This window comes from Knufia obscura (assembly GCF_036327395.1).
Source record: "Knufia obscura strain CCFEE 5817 isolate CBS 148926 chromosome Unknown scaffold_11, whole genome shotgun sequence".
NCBI lineage: Eukaryota > Fungi > Ascomycota > Eurotiomycetes > Chaetothyriales > Trichomeriaceae > Knufia > Knufia obscura.
The window spans coordinates 535,131-553,807 of NW_027042697.1; the positions used below are offsets into that span (position 1 = coordinate 535,131).

The 18,677-nt window shown below is 51.7% G+C and overlaps 6 protein-coding genes across 6 annotated transcripts; 2 read left to right on the forward strand and 4 right to left on the reverse strand.

Annotated features, from left to right (window-relative positions):
* Positions 1-815: 815 nt before the first annotated feature.
* On the reverse strand, positions 816-1,533 carry GTP14 (Ypt/Rab-type GTPase Rab7; the record flags this gene model as incomplete). Its single annotated transcript, XM_064876896.1, has 3 exons — positions 816-1,349; positions 1,399-1,452; positions 1,504-1,533. 3 exons carry the CDS (start codon positions 1,531-1,533, stop codon positions 816-818), a joined length of 618 nt encoding a protein of 205 aa, XP_064727283.1.
* Positions 1,534-2,056: 523 nt separating this feature from the next.
* On the forward strand, positions 2,057-2,680 carry ATG16 (autophagy protein 16, interacts with Atg12p-Atg5p; the record flags this gene model as incomplete). The annotated part of the gene is made up of 1 exon (XM_064876897.1): positions 2,057-2,680. One exon carries the CDS (start codon positions 2,057-2,059, stop codon positions 2,678-2,680), a length of 624 nt encoding a protein of 207 aa, XP_064727284.1.
* A 657-nt stretch (positions 2,681-3,337) lies between these two features.
* Positions 3,338-4,954, forward strand: DOT1 (Nucleosomal histone H3-Lys79 methylase; the record flags this gene model as incomplete). The annotated part of the gene is made up of 1 exon (XM_064876898.1): positions 3,338-4,954. One exon carries the CDS (start codon positions 3,338-3,340, stop codon positions 4,952-4,954), a length of 1,617 nt encoding a protein of 538 aa, XP_064727285.1.
* Positions 4,955-7,587: 2,633 nt separating this feature from the next.
* On the reverse strand, positions 7,588-9,168 carry SEN54 (tRNA-splicing endonuclease subunit sen54; the record flags this gene model as incomplete). Its single annotated transcript, XM_064876899.1, has 1 exon — positions 7,588-9,168. The coding sequence occupies one exon, from the start codon at positions 9,166-9,168 to the stop codon at positions 7,588-7,590; it is 1,581 nt and encodes a 526-aa protein (XP_064727286.1).
* Positions 9,169-12,664: 3,496 nt separating this feature from the next.
* Positions 12,665-13,338, reverse strand: PMZ80_008500 (uncharacterized protein; the record flags this gene model as incomplete). The annotated part of the gene is made up of 2 exons (XM_064876900.1): positions 12,665-12,874; positions 13,102-13,338. The coding sequence occupies 2 exons, from the start codon at positions 13,336-13,338 to the stop codon at positions 12,665-12,667; spliced, it is 447 nt and encodes a 148-aa protein (XP_064727287.1).
* A 972-nt stretch (positions 13,339-14,310) lies between these two features.
* On the reverse strand, positions 14,311-17,127 carry PMZ80_008501 (uncharacterized protein; the record flags this gene model as incomplete). Its single annotated transcript, XM_064876901.1, has 8 exons — positions 14,311-14,768; positions 14,827-14,881; positions 15,039-15,114; positions 15,318-15,346; positions 15,510-15,524; positions 15,597-15,870; positions 15,916-16,833; positions 16,880-17,127. 8 exons carry the CDS (start codon positions 17,125-17,127, stop codon positions 14,311-14,313), a joined length of 2,073 nt encoding a protein of 690 aa, XP_064727288.1.
* Between the last annotated feature and the right edge of the window lie 1,550 nt (positions 17,128-18,677).

Below are 18,677 nucleotides of genomic sequence, written 5' to 3' on the forward strand. Positions count from 1 at the left end.
GTATGGTCACGATGCTGCAGTGCGGCTGCTTCCACCATTCAGATCAGGATTTACCAGCGCTCACAAGAACACCAAGGGGCGAGGTTAGCGGACGAAGGAGCTACATAATATCATTCCATCGATCTGTAAACCGCTTAGTGCCTTTAGGATTTGCTGCTGCTTTCGAGAGGCTTACCATCCCTCCTCCATTGCTGCCCCTACAGTATCTCTGTCAAAGACCAACTTTTTACGGTTCAGATCTTCAGGTCACCGGTTGGTCTCGGGTAGCGTAACATTTCTGGTGCCGATGGTCATGGCTACTTCACCCATTTGTGCTCGGATCTGTCCTGTCGTGTGTGGGCTGGCGAGAAGCGTCGTTCCTTGAAGGGAACGCGTTAGCCAGGTCGATGTGTTGTTTTTGACATCGGCTTTGATGCTTGGGAAGCCTCAATTGAATGGGGGACGATTGAAGTGAAGATAAGGGCCTTGAATGCTTCTCGATGGGTATAGCGAGCATGGCTTCTCAGCATGTTGTTGCGCTGTTCATGAAACTTTGCTTGGTTCTGACCTAGATGGGGTCAACCTGATTTAAGACGCTCGAGTCACCTCCAAGGCAAAGGGAAACCAACTTCGTGACGCAAATATGTAATTGGGTCTGGGATGGTTTCAATTTTCGTTCTGTTCCGTGTAGTAGATATTTTTCGACATAACCTGCTCGAAACGCCTGCTGGGACAATGACCAAAACGCCAGGCGATGCATGACTCAATAAATGGACCGCCCTAGTCATTCCTGCTGTCCGATGGCAAGCTTTCCTCTATTGCTGCAGAGCACTGTCTTAACAAGCACATCCGTCCCTTTCCTGATCCAGATTGATGTTGATTGGGTCTGAAAAATCGCCTCCATACTCTTCGCTTTCCTCTTGCTGCAGAGCATTCCTCGCAATGACCTCGAATGCCTGCTCAACATTCACATTGTCCTTCGCGCTGGTCTCAAAGTATGGCATTTGACCCCGTTGCTGACAGTATGCGTGGGCTCTCTTTTGTGTGATCATCCTCCTTTCCTCGCCCATATCAACTTTGTTTCCTAGTACCACGAATGGAAAGCTATCGGGATCTCGTGGCGATGCTTGGATCAAGAACTCATCTCTCCAGGAGTCGAGGGTCTCGAAAGACTTTGGACTATTCACATCGTACACAAGGACGCAGCAATCTGCGCCACGATAGAAGGCCACACCGAGGGATTGGAAACGTTCTTGGCCGGCTGTATCCCAGAGCTGGAGTGTAACGATGCGGTCGTCGACTGTGACTTCCTTGGTCAAAAAGTCGGCGCCTATCGTTGCTTTGTAGGAGGTGCTAAACTTTTTGTTGACCTATAGAAGCGTTAGAGTGGAAGTGCCCGGGTGTGGTTGTAGATCGTACATATTGGTTCATTAAACTGGTCTTGCCCACACCACTGTCGCCTAAGATGATAACCTGCCGCCGATTAGTTCTCTGCTGTGCTATGGGCCTTTGTGTTTGACTGACCTTCAACAGAACCTTCTTCCTCGATGCCATCTCGGGTGTTGGCGCAGAAGCGCTCTAACCAGGACTTGTAGTAAACGCAAGGTTGAGCAACTGAACTACAGTAGAACGATCTGGGAACGCTTGATCGATGAATTGGATATGTCGTCGGCAGCAAAGACGTGTTTGGTACTCGAATAGCTTGTCGACGAGGTGACAACTGTGGATTTATCCGTGAGATAGTCGTCGGGTAGTATGAATAGTCGTAGTTGTGGAGAAATTGAGTTGAAGTGGTTCTTAGGATATCACACTGGCAGATGCGCCATGATCTCATGCAAGCTTCCAGGCATATCGCAGTCGCGCCGCGCTAACATTATCTTGGCGGTAGGCAGGGAAACCACGAGGGCTCGTCGTCTGGCGTTTGGGGAGAACCATTGTTCTCAGAGACTAATTTCACCTACCAGTTCATTTTTGTATCATCGCGCGATACCCGTCTTATCACATCACACTTGCGCACAATGCCGCTTCTTATCTGACTCGAGTCTCTGAAGTAACAATGGGTTGAAACATCCCTCCCATGGCTGACTGGAAAGCCCAATATCTCACTGCTCTGAAGGCTCGGGATGAGCTGGAGAAGGCCGACGCTGACATCTACGACAAATGCACTAAACTTGCTGATCGAAATGCTGAGCTCAGAGCAGAACTGCGAAAAGCGAAGACTGCTACCAAGTCCGACCCCACCACGAGTAATCCTGTGCCCGCACCTCTGATCAGCTATGGTTTTCGACGGCAGACCTCACCTCAGCTTGCTCCAGACACCGATGCGACAATACAGCTGCGGCAAGACTTTGCGAAAGCGCAGCAGGACAGGGCCGATTCACGAGCCCAACTCGAGTCGCTGAAGGAGGAACTCGAGGTTGCGACTACCAAGGGCAAGAGCTATAGCAAGAAGATCGCTCAACTGAACAGCAGTGTTGCCCAATTGTCCACGAAACTACGGGACCGAGAAGAGGAGCTACGTGGAAAGGCGAAACTTCTGGTCAACGTGCAGGACGAAAATGCTACTCTGAATCTGGAGCTCAATCAAGCTGAGTTGGAAGTCAAGAGGGTCAAAAAGGAGAATCAAGACCTCGTCGACAGGTGGGTCGCCCGGATGGGTAAGGAGGCTGAAAAGATGAACGATGAGAGCAAATTCAGCTGAGGCAGGACACATCACCTGAGGCATGACTTGGTCCAAATACCCACGGGAGGCATGGAATGCTGAGACCAGGCGGCCTCCAGGGTAGAAAAACAAGCAAACTCCGGACGAGGCAGGTTGCTAGCCATGCTCGACCAGCTCTGTGGCCGCATTGCAGCAATACCATCATTCTACTCAAACAGGCAACCGGACGTCTTCACATTTCGGCGCTGGTCTTTATACGGGAAACTTCGTGACTCCACATTGCCTGTCTGTCAAGGCCTTTTCTTGTCTGCTGCTTCAATGCTCGTGACCTCTTGCCTTGTATGCATCTTGACGAACGAGGCAAGAACACATTACGTCATAATTAGGCGGCAGCTGCATGAACGGGATCGGGCATTTGCGCAACTCAAATCACCAAAGGGTCGTGAACTTCTAGTTGCCTGCGCCATTATTTGCTGTCATTTTAGTCTTGTGTCTGAAGAATCTCCCAGCCGAGTCCTCGAATCTTCATATTGGTCTCTCACTATATCGCGTACTTTAATCTTGGTCACCAGTATCCTGGTATATTCTTTGCCGTCACTCGTTTTGCAGCATTTCCGCGTATTTCTGGCATCTGGTAGCAAGCCATTCTGAATCAACGAGGCAGAATTTGAGTCCTACAGGTCGAACGGCGCAACTATGGCAGAGTCCAAACCGAAGAGGCCACCTTTTCAGCTCGGCAAGAAAGGAGACTTGTCGAGCCTGATGTACACTACCACTTCCAAGACTGTTGCGCCAAAGCCGACAGTCACCTTGGCTAAGCCTTCCAACGCCGCTGCTGTCAAGTCCAACAGCCGTCCGCGTATAGGCAAGAATGGCCTACCCGTACCGAGGTCGAATGGTATTCGCAGGTCGCTTACTCCGGCAGGCTCTGCATCGCGCCAGGCTAGTAATGAACCTAGAGAGGCAATGAGAAATGGAAAGAAGCCAAACCGGTCTTCGCCTATTGTGAGCACCACACCACAGTGGGGATCCGAGGATGACGAGGACGATGAAAATGACAACGAAGCACGCCGCAAAAGAGCAAGGATAGAGGAAGTGGACAGGACGAGGACCATCAGAGATGAAGGCTCGTTCTCGGACGATGCCGCACCTTACGACATTGTACATGCTGCAGACATCGCCAACAACCAGATACAGAAGCATGGCAGATACCAGTTTGGCGAGTTCTTTACTGCCCTGCAAGAAGACGAGGAGGACTGTCCCACTATCGACCTTCAATATCCCTGCGGGAACATGACCGAGAAGTATCAGCTTGTCAAACCCACCGATACATCTGATTTCCGCCCACTGTCTGAGATTCAGGACAACATGCAAATGGTCAAGGACTTCTATCTCGATGCAGTTTCAGCAGACAAGGTCGAGCCGTCTGAGTTGGTCGGTGGTGGTCTGGTCATGAAGCTGCGCAAGGCTGCTAAGGACAGCATGCGCGCTGGTGCTCAGCAGCGGTTCATTGATGCCGTCGAAGAGTACAACAACCTGCTCTCCGCGAAGCGACAAGACGGCACAATCTCTACCAAGCTCGACCAGATGACTTCGCCCCTCCATCTTGATCTGGTACAACATATTGTCAAAGACCAAATCTACGCCCGCACAGTTTCACCATATATCGATTCCGTGCGCGAATATGAGGGCTTCAGTGACAATGTGTACGGAGAGCTACTGCCTAAGTTCCTGTCGCGCATATTTCAAGAGACACACTTGAAATCCAACCAGATATTTGTTGACCTCGGCTCTGGTGTAGGCAACTGTGTTCTGCAAGCAGCTCTAGAGATTGGTTGTGAGTCATGGGGCTGCGAGATGATGCCTAATCCCGCAAAGCTGGCTGCAGCACAAGCTCGCGAGTTTCCATCTCGTTGTCGCATGTGGGGCATCAAACCTGGCGAAGTACACCTGATTCAAGACGATTTCACCAAGAATCCTGACATCCTCGACGTGCTCAAGCGGGCAGATGTTGTGCTCGTTAACAACCAAGCTTTCAACCCGGAGCTGAACGACAATCTCAAATCCATATTCCTGGAATTAAAGGAAGGCTGTCAAATCGTGAGTCTCAAGTACTTCCGAGATCCTGCGCATCGAGTCAAAGAAAGCAATATCAACGACTTGGTGAACTGTCTAAGTGTTGTGGAGAAAGAAAGGTTCAGTGGAATGGTCAGCTGGACTGACGATCCTGGGAAGTGGTATCTGCATGTCAAAGACTCGACCGAGCTGAAGGCTGTTAAGAACCGTATAGAGAAGAGCAGGCGCAGGACTTAGGGAGATTCGCAGACGTATGCATGCCACAAGTCCGGGCCTCACTCAGTACTCAATGTAAGGCGCAATGATATCGAGCTCTACAAGGAGCACGATCGCAGCATGCGGTAAGGTATCCCAGCTACCGAATCCTTGATAAGGCCACTGAAGGCCCATGTCGAGGAACCTGTCAAGACTGCCAGAAAGCTCCGTACACTAGCGCCAAAACCCGTTGTGAACGCCATAACCGCCGTGGACAACGACGGTCCCCTGCGAGCCATGTCAACCAATGGCACATTGGTGACTTCAGCCACGGTAGGTGAGCACGACATCGGACTCAGGCGCAGTGGGAGTATGCTGTTATCGCCTGCAAGCCAGGGCTATTCATCGCCACGCCATACACTGTCAAAGTCTGAAGTCTGCGGCGCACGCCATATTGTACGGCGTCGTTCACCGCCAGGAGCCAAACCACTCACTCACTGGATCCCGCCCTGGAACTTGGACGATTGGCCTGCTATCCTTTAGCTCGCCTTTCGATGAAAGCATGATTTATGGCTCTTGCTCGAGAAGATTGTTAGATGGTCATATCTGACATAAACACGGGCTTTGGTACCAGTTCCTGCCTCCTCTCAACCAGGAGAAGGTAGTGGATCAAAGCATCTAGCATGAGCGAAACAACTTTTCTTTCCCCATACACATCTGCAGTCCGCTTCGTCATTCTCAGGAATTCTAGCTGGTCCAGAAACCGCTGGTTAGAATATAGTAATAGACATTTTGAGCCAGCAACTGAACGCTGTCCCACTTCTACCCTCCCTCAAACCACTGTTACGTGCTATGCCTATGCGGCTCACTAACGTGCCCAGCGGCGTGCTGTGTTAAGACCTGGAGCTCTCCACAACGACCAAGTACGTACGAACACTCACCCAGGAGTAGGTTATGCGCGACGAAAGCATCCGGAAAGGCGCTATGGCCACAACGCAGTCCTTCGCGGCAGGCGCGACATTCCACCAGAGTAGTCGCGACCAAGGTGTGTGAAAAGGCAAGGTGCGATCTGGTTCGATGCAGTAGGAAGGTGCGCCCCCAGTGAAGAAGGCACGACACATGCGTGCTTGATGGCAGGCTCGAACATCAACTTGGCCGAGGAAGGCGCGAAGACCTCTAGATGATGGTGGGTAGGGACGACCACAATCTGAGATAGGAAGGCGCGACTGGGATGACGACGAGGGGTAAGGTGCGACCTACGGGAAATGGAAGGCGCCACCCTCATACACGAGAAGGGGTAATCACGCTGACAGCTTGTTGCTAGGGAGACCGCCACCATAGTTCAACAGCCAGGCAGTTACGAGTCTGGCAGGCACGGAAGGAATGACCAGGCGCTTGAAGGAAGGAAGGAAAGTGCCACCGTCGGAGGCGGCAGGCGCGATGCCGCTGATTTGAAGGGAAGCCGCGACTCGCTTCGGTGCAATGGGCAGGTACGACTCCCCAAAGGAAGTCGCGACCACGGTCTGAAAGTTGGGAGGCATGGCCAATACGAGGCCCTTGCCAGGCATAAGTGCCGCCGCGGGCGTGCGCAAATGTGTTGGGATCGTCAGGCAGGTGCGACTCTGGTGCACTGGTGAAGCAGGCACGACTCCGACAGAGAGGGAAGGACTGACTAGCATGAACGTTGAGGGAAGGTGCGAGACAACGTGTAGGATGGCAGGCACGATACTCTGGGCTTTGAAGGGAAGGTACGATTGTAGTGGATGAGGAAGGCACGGTCCAATGCGGCGATGCAGGAAGGCACTATGCGGGTAGAGCTGAATAGGAAGGTGCGGTCAACATGTGCGTGACGGAAGGCGCGACCGATGGAGGTCCCACGGCAGGCACGTCTGTGACGTCGATGTAAGGAAGGCGCGATGCCGCCAGAGGTCTGAAGGAAGGCGCAACCGAGCTGCGATCATCGGGCAGGTGCGACTCTCTTACCAAAATGGGGGAAGGCACGACTGTGGCAGATAGGAAGGAACGACCAGCATGAACATTGGGACGGAAGGCGCGACCGACGTAAGGTGGAAAGTGCGACCCAGATGAAGCGGAAAGGAAATTGCGACTCTGCTGACGAGGAAGGTACGGTGCTAGTAAGTAGGGAAGGAACGAGCAGAATGATTGGTGGGACAAAAAGAGCGACTGATGCTATGCGGAAGGCACGACGCTGAATGGGTTGGAAGAGAAGGTACGACCCAGACGACAACGAAGGCACGATCCAGATTGGAACGGACGAGAAGGAGCGATATACGAAGGATGGAAGGCACGACCTGGATCGAGTTCGTACTTGTGGAAGGTACGACTGTGTGGGTGAGTCCCGGCAGGCACGAATCTCTCCAACAGAAGGTGCGCCCATATGACCAGGAAGGTGCCCCTTGACACAAATGGCAAGGAGGGTGCCACACACAAAATATATTCATACTCAACCTCCTTCGCCGGCTGAGTATACCAGAAGGCTGCCGCTGCGTTGCTGTACATCTCTTGTAATTTCTGGCCCATGTATCTCGAACCGAATCGCTAAAGGGGTATCTCGTCTATATCATCTATGTGCAATGATCAATCCTTGCACCCGAAACTCCATCCGTAAGACGCCGATGTTACTGTGTTGTGCTTTCGTCATGACGTGGTGCTCATCAGCCACCTCTGGAAATCCCACCTCTTCCTCGTCCGCGCCCCCGACCGCGGCCTCGCCAACCACCACCCCTCTTAGTGCTGCCCCTCAATTTCCCGCGCTTCTCATTTTCTTCCCAGAGTATATTACCTGGTCCAAAACCACCACTGCTGAAACGCATATAGCTGACTAGGCCGCTATCCACGACTGCAATCAAGATGGACTTCTTGCCATATCTGATGCGTGTTTCGAGTCGCTTTTTGTCGGCGTTGGATAGTGTATCGTCTGGCATCGAGGCGAGGAGGTCACCGATCTGAGATGAGGTGGGGATGGTCGTCTTACGTGTGTCGAGGACTACGACGGTGTAGTGTGGTGGAGGTGGTGCGGACTTCTTGTAGTTCTGGAGGGAGGAAGGTTTGTTGACGTAATATGTTGGAAGAAGAGGCGGATCGCCATTGGGAGGGGCGGTTTCAAATTCTAGCAATGAATTGCCGGAGGAATGTTCTGAGACTTCGCTCGAAGATGTCTGTTTCGGAAGATCGGCGGCGTCGTAATGGTACTGTGGTATTAGATGCAGTTGGCGGAAGATATCGCCGTAGCTGCGGAACAGACCTGGCGAGATTAAGGGGCCGATGGCTGAATTGTGGCAAGCTACTGTCGAAGATTTGGGACTGGATGAGTAAAGCCACTGTATCAGTCGATAGGCTAGTGATGCGGATGGAGGTGTTGACAATGGTGTATGGTCTGCTTCGATGTGATCTTGCAGAACCCAAGTACTCTTGACCGGACCGCACCAAGTTGGGGCTCGCTGAACGATGTATCCTCCGCGCCTGAGATTGGCATAGACGATGTAGCGTTCAAGGCTAAGACCAGATTTGCCAATGAATGCCGCATAGGCTCCCTGCAGGGACATAGGTAGTTTGCCAATACCGAGTCTAGGAGAATCAGGATCCGTATTGGTAAGATTTCCACTTGCTGCCGCGTCCTGATCGTCTGTGAACTCAGGATCATCGTTTTCATCCCCTTCCTCCGCAGGATATCGTATGTCAAGGCTGCCTCTTTCGATCAAGAACAAGGCCTCCTCGGGAAGCAACCAAATCCAGTTTCTCCTATCACTCTGGCCCATAGTTCTGGCGAATGTACTTGATAGCCTCTCCACAACCACGCACCTGCCCTCTCCAGGCTTAAACGTACTGCTCTGCCTTGCCTTCTCCCTCTTCTCCAGATCCTCAATCTGTGCCAGGACCTGTTCCTCGAATCTCTGTCCGTCCCAGTCACCGGGATCTGAGAAGTAGACGGCTATATTCTCATTCTTGCGCGTGCTGTGTACCCTGACCACGCTCAGCGCGTCGGACATGGCTTTCCTTGAGGCATCTAGTGAGCTGGCCTGTTTCTGTGTCGGATTGGGCTCGAAATCTTTCGTTCCACGTGAGGGCAGTGCATGCTTCTTCGCGGTTGTAGATGTAAGGAGGCGGTAATCTGGGGCTACATCTGAGTCGGCATCGGAGTCTGAGGCATCCCCATCGTTGTCACCGCTCTGGGAGGGGCGTGAATGGCGAGCGGGATCGAGGGTGGGGATTTGGTCCTCGTCGGCATCGGCCATGGTGGTGCTGCGCGGTGAGTGTGCAGCAGAGTTTGGTGTTACTGATTTTTGGTACTGCTGCCGCACATGTTACTCCGCGGATCAGTCTGTGCGGGCATACGACCTCATCAGACTGTACGCAACATATTGCGCGTATCTAAGTTGAGTACTGAGAACAGTCATTCACATGCTAACAACACGAAAATGTGCAAGTGACGTACATATGTGTACGGTAGAGTATGCGGCCACAAGAGAAGCTACGATATGCTTACTGGCGCACCGTAGTTTCCACGGCCGTGTTCCAGGCGGAAGTCGCATGTTGCTACAGCAGAGTACATAACATAGAGACTGGTGTGCTCCTGCGGCGCCAAAAAGCCCTGCAAGTATCTATCACTGATCCGAAAATCGCCCTCGTTGTGTACATCACTATTGGTCCAGTGTTCGCACTTGTAAGGCTTGGATCTCCCCTAACACTAGGATCACCCATCAGCTTGAGATCCGGCCTAGAGCTACTGAGCACGCACTGGATCCTTGAAGGGCGAGAAATTTTGCGTCGTGCATTCCAACGCCCGGGAGCCAAGGACCATGATTCTTGATAATCATAGAGGTCTTCATACGAAATGCCCCACCCTGCCACAACTGTCCGTGATGAAAGTCCATATCATACAACCCGACTCGATCCATGGCCAGGATCGCACCATGAGCACAATAAGCACGGACCATTCAACCCATTGCTTGACAACTCCGACGTCGGTTCCCGTATGAAGGAACCTGATGACGCGCGTTGAAGTATGTGATGTGATTTCCAAGACTGACTCCCTGAAACCTAGTGACTATGGGTCGTGCTCGAGACAATGCTCGAAGTCCTGTCAATCACTGCCAGGGTCTATGACCAGGGCTTGAACCATCCCCAGTTCGTCATGACTCATGAACCTTGAATGCAAATGCTGCATAGCTGCAATCAACGACAAGGCATCGAGTACTTCTGGTCACGTCGCTTAATGCATGTCTGCTCCGCATGTGCAAGTGCTGATCGTTCTAGGCTCACTCCGAGACGGGGTTGTTCTCGCTGCATTGGGAGAAGCCTTGATTTGGGGAGGCAAGAGGAGGTTTGTCGTTTCGAAGCTCTTGTTTGACGCGCATGTTGGGCATCAGTGCTTGAGGCGAACAAGATGCTGCATCAAGTGGTCGCCGCTGGTCGAATGAGCGGACGTCAAGGTGGGCTTGGGATCTACTCCTCGCATGAGTAGCACCATGCATGCTCTATTTGCGCCTGACACGAGCTTGAGGAATGCGTTACCGTTAGCATCATGTGGTTGAAGCTCAGCGTGTCCCGACATCAGCTCCCAGTCGTGTTGTGGTAGTGCAGTGGAACCTAATGATCCTCCAGGTATGATGCGAGGATGTTGCAGTCCAGGGTATGGCGTGAAAATCAGTGAACAGTCTTGGAGTATGAATTTCAGCGTACTGCCCCAAGGATGTTGTCCTAGTTTGGCCGAATCAGCTTTTTTCCAACCAGAAAACTCACTGCTGATGTCGGAGCAGCATCCGGTGCTTTGGGACAATCAGAGGCATGTGTCCATGGTCACTAGTCGTCAGATCTTGCACAAGTTGTATACACTGAATGAATAAGCCACGGTCCACCTTCGCCCCGAATCGTGTCTTTACTGGGTGTTTGCCAAGTGCGGATTGTTCATATGATCTGCCTTGAGCAGATGCCCAAAGCCTGATTCTGGTGTCCCGAATGCAGCAGAGCATTATTCCAGAAACCCCAATGTCATAATTCTCTTACGGAGAAGAGTCTAAACCATGTAAGGCGGCCTCGGCATCCTGGCAGTGCAAATGCAATTCAAGTTCAAGCTCTATCCAGTAGTCGGTGGGTCTTCTATGCTCCTAACGGGGTTGGCAGCTGGTCACATGAAGGACACGGCCGTATGAGCCGATAAGAGCGCAGTGATTTAGACACAATCTCGATCGGTCCGAGCGCCCAAGCGAGCTCGCATCGTGTCGTTGTTCGCCGAGATTCGCGAACGGTGTCCGCAAGCGTGCAGCATTATATTGGACGGATACCTCACCTCATCCGTTGATGGCCGGATTGACGGCCGTTGACGGATACACTGGTGGACTTAAGTTTGAACTGGCGGTCAGAAGATTTGATAAAGGATGCTTTGTCCTCATTGCATACCATACAGTCGGTACCCTATAGAGTCGTGCTTCTTGCCGCCGGACATTCGAACGATGACGCCGAAGAGGGAGTGCAGATGCAACGCTGTGTCAACCTCGGGTGAGTCTCGATAGTGCAGCAGTGCTGGAGCTGTTCTAGCAGGACATCGTAGCCTGTAGTCATTGAGTTGCGCTGCATACTCGATCATGTAGAAGGCCTCAAACTTCATACTCCATCTAGTTCTTTCAGGCGCTTTTGAGTCTAGAGCTCGCGCAAGTCAGACCGGCAGCGGTGAGATCGCATTCTCGATGTAAAACGTTGAGTCGATCGGGCGCGTCGTTGATAGTTGTCAGATGGACGGAGTATTTCGCACGTGCGGACCCCATTCAGCAAATTTAAGTGGCCTTGTAGGGCGATTAAGCGCGATGGCTTGTGAGATAAAACGAAGCTAGAACCTGGAAGGTAAGGCGCCACCCTCGGCTGATGCCTAGCGTCCCTTGGAAGCCACTAAGCATCCTTTCGACGACAACAACTTCAAGTGCTCGACCGCGAGTGACAGGTAGGAGATTGGTAATCCTACTCAGAGAGAGGGTAGGGTGGACAACGATGCACCCACGTTGCATATTCGTCACTGCTGCTATGAAGGGTTGACTATGTTGGCGGAGACAGAGCTCGTCTACCTAATCCTCGTGGCAGATTTGTTTGAGGTTTTCGATGTGGCAAGATAATAAACTGCTTCGCCGTGCTTGCCTATGTAGCGTGTCCGCATTTCGGCAAGACAGACCAACACCAATAGAAGCACGATCTTCCTCACAGAGCTAGCACTCATTCCAAGCTCACAGGCTGCCTGACAAGAACAATTTGTATGACAAGAAGCAGTGTATCCAAGAACAGGTACCCGAGAGCCATAACGTCGTAAGATAGCCGTGAGGCCTGAGTGAACTTCTATATCACCTTCACCGTCTGAGCACTACCCATGTCGGCAGTAGCATGTCACTCTTCAAAGTCTCGCTCTTCGCCTGTTGCGTTTGAGAGCTGCTGCTTGAAGCTCTGCCTTTCGCTTTCGACAAGAGTTCTCCACGTGTCTAGGCTAGATCAGCGTCTGAAGCTATGAACAGTCGAGGCATTAGCGCCTATCTTACCTTCTTAGAATGTCGTTCCTGTTATACGTTTTTCCGCAGTGGCGGCAAGCATGTCGATCGTTGCGATGATAATAGAAAGCCGTTAGCGTTGCGAACATGCTTGACCGGTCTAGGGTCACATACACTCCTCTTGTGTCGAGCTAGATCTGCTGGTCGTCCAAAGTCCTTGTGGCAGCCATGTTCTGTGCACGGAACTCGTGGCTTATCACTGTCATGCGTCTTTTCGTGGTCGTTGCGGTTGGACTTCTTCACGAATCTTTCTCGACAGTATCTGCACTGGAAGAGTTGCGGGCTTCGACTTCTCGCCTTCGCCGAAGATGCGCGCTTTTGCGTGTGTCCCGAAATATGCGTTTCTTCGGCGGATTGCTGTGTTGACCCGCTCGATGAACTTGGAGTCATGTACCCGGAAGAACTCGCAGGGCTTTGCATAACGGGGATCTGCTGAAGGACAGGATACCAGCACCCTGCGGGTGTTTGCGGAGTGCTCAAATAAGGTGGTGACATGCTAGAGCTCGGAGAATAAGTTCGAGGCACGAGGTAGGGCTCGAGTGGTGACGGATACGCTGAATGTTCTGGGGCTTGTGAACACATCTGTTGCAATCAATTAGGATAGCTCTCAGCTGAGTAGTGACCACACAGAAAACTTACTTGGTACTGAAACTCGCTTGGTTGTTCAGGGTAGTTCATATTGTATTCCATCTGAGCGTTCTGCTGTCGGCCTGGTGGAGGGCCACGCGACTGGAGGACAGCTGTCCAATGGCCCTCGATGTTCGGGTCTGGCTGGAAACCCCAATTCTCGTGCAAGGGCGCAGGCTCTGAAGCGTAAAGCGGTGTCGTTCCAATGGACGTCGTGGGGTTGCAGTAGGGTTGTCCTCCCGTTGGCATAGATTGTGAGACGCAGTGCTCCCCGTCCCGTATATCGAACCTTGCTTCAGTGAAGCCAGTGGAATTCGTTCTTGACATACAGCAATATTGTTGCCTGGGAAGCGTACCCTCAGAATAACCAAATGCTTGGAAAGTAATGGGCGTTGCTCCGTCCATGTCGAAGTGGTTCTCGCCTGTCGTACGCCCATGATTTTGTTGGGTGTTTGATTGCCCTTGCCCTCTTTGAAGCATGGCTTGATACTGTATAGGAGCTCGAAAAATGCGGTCTTGCAGCTGGTGCAGAAATATGGGTAGCAATTGTTATGGTTGAATGCTGGTATCACAAATCTTGCGTGATGAGAGATCCTGGAATTGGACAAGACAGGTACCACTATTAAACTCTCGGTGCCATTCACATGCCAGTGACGGGCTGAGTAGAGACACAGAGTTTGTTAGAGACGAAACGCATTAAACAATGATACTTCCAGACGATGGTGGCAGCATCGACGGTCGACGACAGGCCATGAGGCTGATTGCCTTCATATCAAGGGATTCCCAGACCCACCTGCTCGAGGTATAGACTGGAGCAAATGCACTCTAAAATGGAGTGTGTGCGGAGGGTTAGAACAAGCATGGTTAACGAGCATGTAGCCCAGACCAGGAGGGGCTGGCTGCAAGAAGGATTCGTTGAAGGTTAGGTTTAGAGCTTCGCACAGGATCCACCTTGATTTGGGCGCCTCTGGTCAAGCTTACCTTCAACACGAAGCGTTATGCTGCGCAGACAGGGGTGACTGTTCTAAGTTCTTGGACTGTGCACTCATCCAAGAGATGCCTGGTGTTGTGGAGGCATAACTTGAAATTCTTGTAGGCCGTAGCATTCCGAACCATTGGGGCTATGTGTGGACGTCAGTATGAGGGACAAATCAGGCGCGAAGCTGCGATCAACATAAAGACTCTAGCTTTGGACGTTGACTATGGAGTTTGCGCGAAAGCCTAGTCGCTCTTCTGTGCGGCGACCATGGCCGTCAACTCGTCGACCTGGGAACTTAGCCGTTGCACGATAGCTATCAGATCTGGCTTGTCATCAATGCTCGAGGCAGAGACGTTGGGCGCGTGGGGAGAGCCATGTGCAGATGTGTTCGTGCTTTTAGCCGCCCAACCCATGCCCAATTCGCGTGAGTGGGACAGCCCGTAGGAAGGCTTGCTGCTAGACACTGGTCGCGACCGGATTCGTGCTAGTGTCGGTTGTGTACCCCTGCCGAAGACCCGGCGCGAGCCTTCATAGCACCATATCAAAGCAACAAAAGGCGTCGACACGGCACGAAGAAGTACGATCCGCATTCGCCTTACTGTCTCAGATGGCAGTACGAGCCTCAGTGGACGGATCAACAACAACGGTATCAAGTTCGTGGGTGGAATGAAGTAAGTGAGGCGACGCGAGGTGCAGCTCTCTGTACACAGGTCAGTAAAAGCAATTGCTACTCTGTTGCTCACATCATTGAGACTGACCGAGAACGTAGATTGAGTACTGGAAGAGGTACTCCTCTCTCGCATGTGCCATGACCTGGACGAAGTCAGCCTATCAGTGCAATGTGAAACAGTCGCGACAGGGCCGGCGCCTTTTTAGTCGGATGATCGGCGCCACACACGCTAAGCTGGCCATGCTTCTGCGGCCGCCTTTGGTCCGCCACCCTTCTTTGCAGCAGATGTGCATCACTTACCTCAGTAAGAGAATTGCTCACTAGTGAGACCAGAGCTGTGAGTAACAGAATGTTGGTCAATGCAACAAAAATGACCCTGTTGAGAAGAAGTCAGCGTTGGCATCTTTAGATGTGCATGCCCTGGTCGGAGCGTGACCTGATTGCCATGCGGAGAAGTGGGGTCCCATTTCAAGTAGTGCATGATGCCGGATTCAAGCAGCGCGAACTTGACTGTCATGATCTCAAATCCGGAAAAGATGCGGCGGTTAGAGGGAGCATGATCCGAGCCGTTGTACTCACATCAGAGTGTAGCCGAAAATTGGACTGATCTACAGTCGAGTTAGTACTTGCTGAAGCGCTAACGGCTTCCGCGCGAAGCCACCTCCGCCAGGACAACCAAGTGGCTACCAGACCTGCCAAAAGCGTGCCCAGAGCGATCACTTTGCTTCTCGAGGCGGAGGCGACGACCGCAGTGGCTGATGCCACACTCACCTGGTAGGCGACGTCCTGTGGAGGAAACGGTCAGCATCACATTTTGACAAGCGCTTCGATCTGCTCAGAATGCGATTCCACACTTACGAAGCCGAGGTAGCTAGATCCGAAGAAGACTTTGATGAGCAGCCAAGACACTTCATTGATACTGAGTCGATCCCTTGCGAGCATCGTAAAGGTAGTCAAAAACCCGAGGTAGAGTATGCAAATGACCGGTAGAAATTTGCAGAAAGCAGTGGTCTTGATTGGGGTCAGCTCCAGTTCCAACGTTAAATTTACCACTTGTTCGGGACTAACCATCTCCTTGAGCACTGGTAGCAAGCTTCCAAAGTAAGGATTGAGCGAGGCGACGGAGCAGATTCTGACCACAGTTAGAGTCTGCGACAGACGCGTATATTATACTGACCTTGGCACGAGGAACAAAGCAAGCATCGACAGGATATCGAATGCTACATCTGTGATCTTGTTGGAGCCTTTGAGGAGACCCACTATCCTGGCGATGAAGAACGCAATGCCCACGAGTATGATGGCAAGGTCCCAGATGGACCAGAAGTCCGAACCATAGAACAGGATGCCAGCATCCCGATACTCCCCGAACTCGTCGTAAGCGAACGCTGCAATCCAGACATAGAGGAACATCTCCATAGCAGTAATTGAGCCAGGGCTTCGCTGCACCAGTACTGCATAATACAGAACTAGGAACGCGATGAAGAATGTAACCTGGAAGGCCTTTTGGTACTTTGGCACACGCAATCTCGAATATGGATCAGCAGTTCGCTTGTTGTAGATCTGGGGACGCTTCTTTGCGCGCGTGCTCAATGAACCCCAAAAGATGATCTCGCCGTTCCAGATATTCTCTACCACAGCTTGTACTGGTTTTTGACTCAAGAATTTCTTGGCATTCGCTACTGCAGCAATTTCTAGCGCATTCATGCCCGCCATGGACTCTGTCAACTCATCGTGGTTGGTTCCCATCCCATCCCTCAACAAATCGCTGGAACTGAGATCCGTGCTTCTTGTAGGCCGCTTCGGTGGTCGGAACGGGCTTGGATGGAGGTCGTGTTCAGTTCCGTTCAGGAGAGGGCTCGCTTCATTGGTATCAGGTTGACTGCTTGTAGGCATAGGCGATGCCCCTGCGCTCTCGGACTCGATTCCTTCTTCATTGTCCTGGCTGATGGGCAATTCGAACAACAGGTGGTCGATCAGCTCCTTCTCCGAGAGAAATGTCAAAAACTGGAAAGCCACAAGCTCACATGCTAGAGCTCGACTCTCAGTAAGTCGAGGGTCTTCGTTACCACTAGTATCGAAGACGTATCTTGCGGCCCTTCTTCGGTCAGCAGAAGTATCTGATTGAACATTGTGTGGTTTACAATAGCGCTGCGACAATCGCAGGATAGTGGCAGTCCTCACTGAGCTTGAGCACCAATGGGCGTAAACTTTGGCCAGCAATAGTTGTTCTGAGCTGTTCGTAACTGTAGGCTGTGTCCACAGCCCTGGAGATGTAATGACTTAGTTTCGTAACGACTTCGTCGAAGGTCTGGTCGATTACGATGTGAGGTATTTCATCCTCCGCCGAGGGAAACTGAAAACGCGACGACCTGGGTGTCGGGGGTGTCATCCTAAGACGTAGTGAAAGGGAGGATCAACTTTGGGTAATCAGATACCGAGACGTTCAGAGTCGAGATAGCTTAGGCTCGCCAGCGCATATGTTGATGGTCAAGATCTGATGGCCTTCGAATGAGACGCTAGGTCAAAACGCGTTTCTTTTAGATGAAATGAGTATACGCCACTAGTGAAGTGACAGCAGAAAAACAGCGTTAGATTCATATAAAAGCAGTAACAGGAAATTTTGATGCCGACGTCGTAATGCCTCGTCGGCGATCTCGAATCTCAGGATGCTAGGGAGCAGAACTCGGCATGGTCGAGGCAACTAGCAGCCTATCAGAGGCCGCCTTATCCTTGCTATTAGCGCTTGGCAACCCTAAGTGAGATTTGTCGATTCTCGCAAACTTCAACATCTAGCTACACTTCTTTTTCCAAGATCGTCATACTGGATACAGTGCAGATATTCAGAACCAAATAGGATTCCTACTTCAAAAACCGTCCTTGACGCAATTTACGCCGCTATACACGTGCGCAAGGGTGCCTTCAAAGAACGTTACCAGCTGACCGCGACACCGTATTGCGGCCAAACAGGACCTTTGCAGCTACCGAACCATATGCACCGAGACAATCAGACTATTAAGAGTTCTGCACCTTCTACTCTTCTGCATCTTCCAGCTGCTTCACTGTAGGCAGCCAGAATTCCGGGTGTTATCTCCCTTACGTTGGATGGACTCTTCTTCCCTCAGGGCTCGTCAACAATTGTGTTGAAGCTATATGTCCAGTGGGAAGGCCAGGCAGGCGTAGCAACCATCATCAGATGTCCATCAAGTTTCGGGCTTATCAGTCATCTTCGTGTCGATTGGATGAGCTCTGGCCCGGCTTTGCTTTCCCGTTGCCGAGCCCGTCTCCATAAGGCGACGCAGGTATAACCCACTGCCAACACTGATGGCAACCAAGCGAGATTCTTGTTTTTTGTACTCATCATGCTCGACACCAGCAACGTATGCGACTTGAAACACAAAATGCCACACAACACGATATTTGGCAGGCTCCTCGTGCGCTGCACTCTCCGGAGAAGATGCCGGAGTGCTGTAGCATCAAGAGATAGTCCTTAACTGCACGCGGATGAGGATCCGGTCAGTCTAGGTAAGACTCAAACGGTTGGTCCTCAAGAGAAACCCCGATGGTTACAAGGATGCCGTACCCAGCGTATCTAGTTGGTTGATGTCTGACACAGTAAGGCATCATCACCAGCAGCGACGATAGCGCCTGATCTTGAATAAGGCGCATCACATAAGCAGTGTCGTATGCGTCTCACGGCCTCTCATCCTGCACGTTGAACCCTTTTCTTTTCCTTCAGTCTGTCCGTCATGGGTATTGCTTTGGTGCAGACCACGACACTAGTATACTGTTAATGATCACTGATCACAGAAAGCGACGATTGTCTCAAATGATGATCTTTCATGTGTCGCAGTTGCCGAGGTTGAGCATGGTTCCGCAAGAGTACATTATAATGGTGTCGCATTGAGTTTCTCAGGATGTTAGACAATAATTGTTTGGCTC